Source organism: Crinia signifera, chromosome 3 (genome assembly GCF_055691185.1).
Source record: "Crinia signifera chromosome 3, ASM5569118v1, whole genome shotgun sequence".
Classification (NCBI taxonomy): Eukaryota; Metazoa; Chordata; class Amphibia; order Anura; family Myobatrachidae; genus Crinia; species Crinia signifera.
The window spans coordinates 83,758,923-83,769,348 of record NC_139219.1 but is presented as its reverse complement, the minus strand read 5'-3'; the positions used below and the strand labels follow the sequence as shown (position 1 = coordinate 83,769,348).

General features: G+C 42.5%; 1 protein-coding gene across 10 annotated transcripts in view; it reads left to right on the top strand.

The window, feature by feature from the left end:
• The first annotated feature begins 1,308 nt into the window (after positions 1 to 1,308).
• Positions 1,309 to 10,426, top strand: part of BIRC6 (baculoviral IAP repeat containing 6) — a 262,531-nt gene continuing 253,413 nt past the window's right edge. For all 10 annotated transcript variants that reach the window (XM_083176127.1, XM_083176119.1, XM_083176125.1 and 7 more), the window contains exon 1: positions 1,309 to 1,795. In XM_083176127.1, coding sequence (XP_083032253.1) covers positions 1,384 to 1,795 — 412 coding nt within the window. In that variant the 5' untranslated portion in view covers positions 1,309 to 1,383. The remainder of the gene's footprint in view (positions 1,796 to 10,426) is intronic.

The window sequence follows — 10,426 nt, the reverse complement described above, 5'->3', positions numbered from 1 at the left end:
TGGTATTTTACCTGCAATGAGAAGAGAATAAGATGGGAGTTATGTCACAGAAAGTCCAGGCTAAGACTAGACTGACAGTATGCGGTTGTATATTCCTACTTAGAACCTTCCTACTTTGAATTCTGACAAAATTTCTAAAGCCAGATTTCTATAGCCAGCCAAGGCTTAGTCAGCCTCCTATACTCTATACGTGATCGAACCGTGTATGGGAACCTTTACATTTAATGAAGTGATAGTGACTGCACAGAGTAAAATTACCATCTACGGTACTTCCATCAAATCTGCGAGAAGATCCACATTCCTTTTAGTACGTCCCCGATTACACCAATGTCTACACCAGGGGTTCCCAATCTTTTTCAAATCATGGCACCTTAGAGTATCAGAATTTTTCCACGGCACCCCTAGGCTCCCAATAATATATAAAATTAAGTAGATTGGGTTTATATATGCTTCTTAGGTTCAGTTATGTGGCAAAGGACATGATTTGCTTCTGATTGTACACATATTTATGATTGGCAGCCACCAGCACTGGATTTGTCCATAAATAATTGACCATAAATAATTTCAATTGGTCCTGGACCAACAACCCGGGGCACCCCTGCAAGTGTCCCGAGGCACCCCAGCATACCTCCTAACTTCTGTGTTGGGGAAATAGGGAAAAGGGGGCGGGCATATGCAAATGAGGGTGCGGCTTATGCTAATTAGCCGCAGCCTCATTTTCATACGAGAATAGACGCTGTGCGCATGCGCACAGCGTCTATTCTATTAGATTGGGGGGTCTCCCAACTGCCACCCCCCGCAGCGGGACAATGCCTGCCGCGGGTGGGACAGCGGGACAGGACCCGAAAATCGGGATTGTCCTGCTGTAATCGTGACAGTTGGGAGGTATGCCCCAGGGAGCCACGGCACACAGTTTGGGAACCACTGGTCTACACCCTTCTTGGAATGGTGGGTTTACATTGAGTTCTATCTGCCCCTCATTGAGGGCAATTTCTTACAGGTCTCACAGAACTAGCCTAATTCCTCCATGTTGTTTTAAAAAGCAATGTGGTGTAAGTCCTCTTTATATTACTTTCCAGGACAGGAGCACCAGTGCTAGAAGACAGGGCACACTGTAACTATGTATCTCGTAGCAGCAGCTAGCCCTCACCTTATATCTGCTTATTACACCATGGTTAATGTTTATTAGCTGAAAGAACCCCACCCACATTAATAACTGAGTCACTGTGCGCAGTGTTCTTATCAATAAAGTTTATTATGAGAAAAAAAGCGTCAGAAAGCTTGCTCCAGCTGTGGTCCGTACGCACACACGTCTTAGCATCACGCGCGTCACTTCCGGCGTCCCCTCCTCCTGTCCGTGCGGCTTCCTGGCTGCTGACCCGGATGGTGTATAGCGGTTTCGGTGCTGCTGCTCTCCTGTCACCTGACGCAGCGGCGGCCGGCGGCCCTCCTCCTCCTCCCTCTCCTCTCCCTTCTCACCCAGCTGCCGTGCCGGAGTCGTCCTCTTCCCGCACAGTTACCTCGTCAGCCTCTCCTCCCAGCCTTACCCCCGGCCTCCCCGCCCCGGTGTCCCGCCCGGAGGGGGCCCGGCTGCCGATAATGGCGGCGGGGGCAGCGGCGGGAGCCTCGGAGTGGCTGGTGCTGAGGGACGGCTGTCTGCGCTGCGACGAGCACGGCGTCAGCAGTCTGTCGTACCATCCGGCACTTAATACCATTCTGGCCGTCACTACTCGGGGGAGCATCAAAGTCATAGACGGCACGTCCGGAGCGATCCTGCAGGCGTCAGCCGGTCACGGTGAGTGTCCGGGAGTGTGCGGCTCACACCCAACTAATCCTCCGCTATGTGCCCAGTACAGCCCGCATAAACACCTCATGCTCACTGACATCGCCTATGGCTGCTAGTGTTTATGCTTTATGTACATCACTGCCATACCCCTACTGCCCTGTACGGGGTGGTGGTGAGGGGTTTTGCATTTCAAACTGTCGACAGGTAGACACAAGACCCTCCATATACAGTAGCTGTCAAAGGTAAACACACCCTGATAATCCTTATTGACAGATAACATTTTTATCCTCAGTTCCTGTGGACAGATAATCCCAGTGCCCCAGTTGACAGTCGCCATTGACAGATCAACATGGTGCCTCTGCTGACAGATGCTGTGCGCAGATTCACCCAATGCCCCTGCTGATGGTTGCTGTTGGCGGTTAAATGTACCCCTGCTGATTGTTGGCATTGGCAGGAAAACCTATTTCCCTCACTAATAGTCCCCCGGTGGATTGTACCAAACATTGAAGCAATAAGCTGTAAAGAAAGGTGAACTGTCCGCCAGTCTGCTACTACATGCCATGCTATGTTTTGAAAAATGACAGACAGGAGATGGTTAGTTGGTACTTCATCTTCGTCCACTTTGTCTCCAAGGTTTAGTTCGGCTGCCCCTTAATAACTACAGACACGAAGGTGACATGTAATAATTCCTACTAGTGCTATAGGCTTATTGAAGCCAAACAAAGAAGTGCTTTAGAGTAATGTGTTTATTTTTAAAATGCTCATAACACAGAACTATGTCATACATTAATGGTGCTTATACAAATCATGGTCAATGCCAATTGTTCTAACAGTAGCATACTACCGTATGTACAAAAATTGTGAGTAAGTGCAATTCTCAGTGCGCACCAAATGCTAGGATGGGTATCGCCTTAAGGTGTTTCTCAGACACCCAGAAATGTACCCAGAAGTGTACACAATGGAAGAAAGGTAGAAAAAGGAACATACACCTAGAAGGAAAGTATTAGTTTATTTATCCTGTGCTGGTGGTGGTTGAACCTACCTTTCTTCCAGTAGCATACTATATTTATCATTGACGGTTTTTGTGTTAAGTTAAATTTCCAGATACACACATTTCTGTTTATTTAACGATAGTTATGATTTCGCGTTGCATTACTGAAGGAAGGTATTCTGCACTGTTTATAAGTGCTGAAAAAGTAACTTGCAGTCTACAAATAGTTTTGCTACAAAGGAGGTCCGTTCCTTTTGCTTTGTGGTTGGTGCAAGCACTGGAAACATTAAAGGCTAAATTTCACCCCTTGAATTGTGCAAAATGCTGTGTTGAGCGAAGCAATTATTTTAAGAGTTTTGATTAGATTTATTTTGCCTGGCAAATGACATCCTGCACTTTAGAAAGTGTGAAAATCATTTACACTGCCAATTATGTATGTGTTGTACCCATAACTGGAGTTTTGAAGCTGGAACTTTACCACCTTTTAGTATGAAGAGAGCTGTCAAACCTACACATCTCATAGTGTTGGACTGCAACCAGTATTGAGATTTGATTGTGAATCTTTGTATTTGTGTTTCCTGACTCGAGGAATATTCATTCATGGAGATGATTTGAGTGCTTTACGGCTTGCGTATTTTTAAACGGTGCGTCAGTCAATAGGATGGTCCTGGTGGAAGCCCGTAACTAGACTCAAATAATTTGGGTCAAACTGTGTAAACAGGCTATACCTGTCTAAACTATGTCACAACAGGGAAAATGTGCGAAAACAAGGGGTCACCATAAATAAATGGGCACCTGTTGTATCATTCAGACATTAATACTTCAATTGAATTTCTCCCCATGTTGTGTAGGATGTTACTGGAATTCAATGTATACACCGTTACATCTGACTGTATATCGTTTCGGTGTGGAATGACTGTGTGTGTATGTATGTATGTATGTATGTATGTATCTATCTATCTCTCGCAACGGTTTTCAAATGAATGAAGACTGGAGGCGGCACTCTCAGTGAAAAAATGGCAAACTTGTATTAAAACATCATGTGGTAAAAATCACAATGAAAACAGTGTCAGCATTTGTAGGTCGACAGTTTCGGAGCTTGCGCCCCTTCCTCAGGACTTACTGACTGTGCAACATAGCTCAACAACAGTGAAGTGTTTTTTATAAAATATATATATACACACATATATACAATACACTTTTGCCTGAGCATAATTGGGCGACATTTGAAATGAGTAGATGCGTTCAGAGTTTTAGGATTTGTTTTGCTTTAGGTTTTTATTATGCTGCTTGGCACTTTATGCCTAATTATGCGTTCTGCATATGATACCATGTTTCATTAAATCAACATAGTGAGGTTGAAAAAAGACCATCAAGTTCAAGCTGTAAGATCTCCTGAGGTGTAATTGACCCGGGTAAGGTTTAAATGACATGGACAAGTTTATTGCCTATCTATAATAACTAGGATCCCCGATGACCCACGGTGGATATCCTATTAAGTGCTAAGTACACTACAGTTGCTTATGAATTATGGTTTTAACCCTGTATACCAGTGGTTCCCAAACTGTGCGCCTGGTGTTCCTCAGGTGGGTGGTCCAGAACCAGTTTCGATTATTTATGGTTAATGAAATAGGCAAAATCAGTGCTTGTGGCTTCCAATTATAAAATATGTGGGTAAACAGAAGTGAATCGTGTTTCTCAGCACATAACTGGACCTAAGGATAAAATTGAATCCCAACTTATTTAATTTAAAATTTATTTCTGAATTTCACAGTAACAAACTTTTGGCGTAGAGGTAAAAATATTCTGATACTGTAGGGTGCCATGATTCGTGAAAAAGTTTGGGAACCACTGCTGTATACTATTCTAGAATTTCGTCTAGCCCTTTTTTAAATGTATCCATTACGTCTGCCATCACAACCTTCTCAGGCAGGCTATTCCATAACTTAACTGCCCGTACTGTAAAGAAACATGGTTTTTACGTGAAACATTTAGTCATTTAGTTTTATTTGTCCCTCTTTCAGAATAACCTTTATTCTTAAACAAAAATCCCCTCTGCCCTCTTTTTCTTTTAAAGTTTAAATAAGTTAAAGTAGGATTTTCAATTTTGCCTTGTTATGTTTAGCACACAGGCCTTTATTCAGATCTGACTGCAGTACACATTTGTTTGGCAAATATGCAAAACCATGTGCAGTGCAGGTGGGGCAGATGTAACGTGCAGAGTTAAGGGCCCCTTAGACTTCTGAGATTTGACCCAATCCAGGTGGATTGAGTCAATTTATCTGACAAAATCTTATGTGCCTGATGTGTAGGACACAATCCACAATCCTGTGCCATTGGGTATAACCAAGAGATTGTAAGAGATTGATCCTCCTGCACATAGGATAAATCTCGAGTCAATCAGGTTCAATTTGTTGATCAATAAGTTGAACAAGTGTAAGGGGGCCTTTAGATTTGGGTGAGTTATGTAGATTCTGTGCAGGGTAAATACTGGCTGCATTATTTTTACACTGCAATTTAGATTTCAGTTTCAACACACCCCACCCAAATTTAACTCTCTCTGCACATGTTACATCTGCCCCACCTACAGTGCACATGGTTTTGCCCATTTTCCAAACAAATTTGTACTGCAATCAGATCAGAATAAGACCCACAGTGTGACATTTTTAGTATAGGTTTTATGGTAAGTGCTAAGAAAAGCTTTTTGAACTGTCATAGATTATTTGACTTCTTGACTTTTTCCTATTAAGATTTTGCGCAGTTTTTATTTATTTATTTTTGTAATCAAGATTTGACATTGCCAGTTTGTGCTAAATTTGGCCAATGATGGACATGTCGGGACTGGTGAACTGTCCAAAATGAAATTTTATATTCTAAACTAAACAGATAAAATACACTGCCCAGAAGTAACTCAACATTCAAATTCTGCTCTTTATTTAATTCTAACTCTTCTTATAGAGGAAGTATCTCTCACAACTCTTGCATAACTGGATCAGATGCTGCTCCAAAAGCTATGTGTACACACTTCGATTTGCTTTTAATTCGATGTTAGATTCGATTTTCTATTAGATCTGGCATTAGATCTTCCCATTCAATTTGGCATTACATCTGTACTTTTGCATTAGGTATCGAATTCGATTTACATTCATGGTATGTTGTATACATTCGTTTTACTGGATCGAATTCGATATTTCCTTGGCTGCACAGTAGAGTTTTCTGTCCGATTTTGAGAAAACGGGAGCGCGCATCGAATGTGTCCTAAAAACCATTCGATGTGGATTAGATTTTGCTTCTATAAGCAAAATCGAATCGAAAATAGGCAAAAATCTGCATGTGTACACAGCTAAAGACTGACTTTTTAAAAAAAAATTTTTATTTTTTTTTGTTATTTGAATTTGCTTCTCTGGCATCTTTTTTCAAATCCACCTAAACAACTGCAACCCCACCCACACCACCACAACAACTGTATTTGTGCCACATTCCGGTAACCGCGAGTGCCACCAGCAATGGCTTCCTTCAATTTATGTCTCTGAAGATATTGCTCACAGCCTATGGATATGTGAGCAAAGTCCATCCTTCTGTAGTAAGCTGCCACAGTATCTGAATCATTCAATCCACTCGGTTTAAGAAGCACACCTCACTAAACTTGACAACCTGTTGCTTTACGATGAGAGAAATCATAATGACTATACATATACTTTTATTTCAGAAGTATTACACAGCCAAATGTTCCTCAACTTCATCAACCTTTGGTCTGAGAGGGCTGCTATTTGACATGGGAATGCAGGCCATTTTATTTCCGTTTTCTATTTAATTTCCTATTGTGTGGCAAGGTGCTGAGCAGTTATTTAAATGGTTTGAATTTTTTCCCTTTCTTTTCTCCCCAGGAAGTATATAAACTTAGTTTGCTGGTTTTATACATTTGTTCAAGGATGTAGAATTTGGCTGTGCTAACACTACAAGTTTGACACTTTTTCATTTTTTGTAATCATTTATAAGGCAACATTTGGATTTGTGAACTGCGTTCTCTTTTTCAGTTTCTGTATAGACAAGATCGTATCCTATGCCAGTGTTATCACCTTTTTAGATGGTTTATTTTCATTTCTGCTTTTTTTTCTTTTTCGTACATATTCTTGCTGAATTAAGATAGATGTGTCCATATACATCTATACGTGTGCTACAAGTCAGTATTTTTCCATGCAACTATTTTCATTACAATGCATCCTATTTGCAAAGCTGTGCAAATAGAGTGCACAAGCAACTTCTGATTAAAATGTGTCATGCTTATATTTTGTGTGCCTGTAGTTGTATAGTGTTTATCTTAGCACTCGCCATCTTTGAAAACCCATGCAGTTCCTCTTCCCTGCCTGGTGGGTCGCTGTAGTGCTTCTAGCACAGTGTGGTCGTTATATCAGCACTGATATGCAAAACCTGACCTGTTCTAGAAACACCATAGCAGACAGCGACACCCCAGGCAGGGAACAGGAACTGCATGGGTTTTCAAAGATGGCGGATGGTAGAATGAACACTAGTTCTAGCTACATATAAAATTCTATGTTGGTGCTTTGCATCAAGATAGTGTAATGCAGCATTTTGTTTGCAGATACTGCTGTGGTCGCACACAGAATATAGCCATGCAGCAAATAATTTTAATAAGTTGCTTGTGCATCCCATTCGCACTGTTTTGCTCATAAGGTGCATTTTAACAGAAAAAGTTGCAAGCAAAAATGCTTGATTGGCATGGCACAACTAGAAAGGGCTATTTTTATGCATAAGGAGGCTAGATGCGTGTGGACACATCTGTGCACATATTAGGGTCTTGCAGATTTGTTTGACTTCTCTGATAGTGGGAACAGGAAGAGTGCCCGTTCTTTGTCAATATGCCCTTGCAAGCAGTCTCTTACCAGCTCAATGTCTATTAGATTCAGGACTTTCCTGTACATGTAATCATGACTTCAGTTAATCAAGTATAAAGGCCGGTACTCAATCAGCATTCATACATCTTCACCCCACTGTATCCCTGAGTTTGCTTTCCAAATACGGCCAAAGGCAGTTATTTGAATCACCTTGACTGGTATTATAGGCATTAAGGTGGTATTCAATCCCACGTGAAATATTCGCACTTTGTTTCTATTCCTGTGCCAATTATTATTATTTTTTTTCCCTGGGTGAAACATCTAGTATCTGCAATAAACACAAAATTCAGCAAAATTGCAGCAAATTCACGTGGTTTTAGTGAATTCATGGCAGGTTTCCCTCACGCTGTTTCGCAAAACCCCCCCCCCAAAAAAAAAAAAAAATGTAAAAGTGAAATGGAATGGGTGCCTTACTGAATGCTGAAAGGCAAATCTTTTCTGTTTTTTTTTCACCCAGTAAAAAACTTGGCCAAGATTGAATAGGCCCATTAGACTGCAATTGTGCAGATTCCCGAGTCCTGATGTAGCCAGTGCAGAGCGGAATCAAAAACAGATTCACCCCTCTACTGTGACCACCAGTGGTAAATACACAAGGCCACAGGTTCCCTATCTTTCTATCACAATTGTGCAAGATCATCGACACTGCAGTTATTTGGTCATCACCTTTTCCAGCAGTAAATAATGGTTATATCATAACCTTGACAATCTAATCTCTTCCTCAAAGGCTGGGTTCATGAGCAAATACCTAATAGTCTATTAAAAGAATATTTGTATTTACAAAAAAAGTAAAATGCTTAGTTATATAAAGATTAAAGGTTATAGATTACAAAGACATACTTGTTAGACTGTCAAATATTGAAATCAAAAGCCTCATACACACAATGTAATTTCAGCCATTATCACAGGGGATATGGTCGCTGAGCGTGATCCCGTGGCCAGCTCTGGTGTGGTCGCTGCTCCTGCGACCAGCAGCTTCCCCCTGCAAAAAGTTCTTTCCCCATACGGCTTCCCCCGGCAGTGTCTCCTTTCAGCTGCCATCTCTGGTCGCTGATGAAAATGGGAAACTGAGCAATATATTGCTCCCTGTGTTCAGAGCTTTATAGAATATTGTATACAGCTTTTATAGTACTTGTTTCCTAGCACGGCCACACCGATTTGCATCGGGGTGGTTGTGTCAGAGAAATCGCGTCGGTCGCATCGCGATTTTTACATTGAATCAAATGTGAATAGGGTCCCTGGGACCCTATTTTACATTGGATTAAATGTGAAATATTCCCCAGACCCCCAATTTTACCCCCTCAACGCCACCCCACGATTGACGCCAACCCGAAGCGTTGCGATCGCAGCGAGCCCGCGAGGGGCGGCGGTGCGCGTCCTCCGACCTTTTCATACCCCTACTATCTACGTCGGCGTGGAGTTGAGAATATAAAGTGTAGCGAGCCACCGAGCCCGAAGCGTGGCGAGCGGACGCGTATAACTTCACAGGTATACGCGTGCGCTCGCCACGCTTCGGGCTCGGTGGCTCACTGCACTCGCCACACTTTATATTCTCAACTCCACGCCGACGTGGATAGTAGGGGTATGAAAAGGTCACCACGCTTCGGGTTGGCGTCAATCGTGGGTTGAGGACGGGCCCATATACAATGTGACATGGGTCATATTGGCCCATTTTACATGGTTTCCTATGTGAGATGGACTTAATCAAGTCATCTCATCTTGTGCCATTATAATGGCACAAGACCGACGCGATGCTCCCGATTTCAATGTTAAAATCGCTTGACAAATTCACTTGGCACTCAAAGGGTTAAGCCTTAAAGATATAAATTTTTTTTTCTCATACGTGTAAGGTCTAGCAAAGATTTCATTTGGAGGGGGAACCTCAGAGATCACTTATTCCACAATGGCACAATTCCTACGCAATGGTTCCTCACTAGGCCTAACTCTTTCTACCCTTAGGTGGATAGTGTCCCTAAAGGCCCCCATACACTGAGGCGATTTGGTCTGATTTCGGCCGATTGCGACCAATCGGCCCGTTAAATCGGACCAAATCGTCCCTTCCTGACATGCCGTCGGGTCCGATGCACGGTCCTGTGCGCATCGGACCCGACCAGGCCGTCGGGCAGGCCGTCTGACCACCCGTTCCTCCTGGTGGCGAAGCGGGCGGGAAGCAGGGATTCATGCGATCCATCACAGCGGATCACATGCGTCCCTGCCACCGGGAAGGTCCCGACGGCTCGCAGTCTTTCGGGTGTCCGTACACTGCTGCGAGACATCGCAAGCAGTGTATGGGCACCTTAAGTGTACACTTAGGAGATTGGCATATGGTAGTTTCACTAAATTCTGCTGTGCTATTATAATAATGCGTCCACTAGGGTGGCCCTTATTTAAAGTTTTCAAAAAATATAGCTCCCACCCCCCCTAATCCCGTTCCAATCAAAAAAATTGGGTTTGCAAAATTTTAGCTCAATCGGACAACTGGAAGGCAACCCTCATCGACCCTGAAATTTTGCCCGGAAAGTCGTTTCTTATTTTTTTCCCCCCAGAGATTTTTTTTAATACAATTTTATCTTAAATAATAACAAAAAAACGTATTGTTATATAAAGGATAAGTGACAATACATATATGTGAAAGCCAACTTGATAAGCTAGGGGGAGAGCGCAGGTATAGGGCAAATACCTTTTTTCCCCGCTTTAATCCGTGTTTATAAATTTTGTTTAATTTGTTAATTTCTT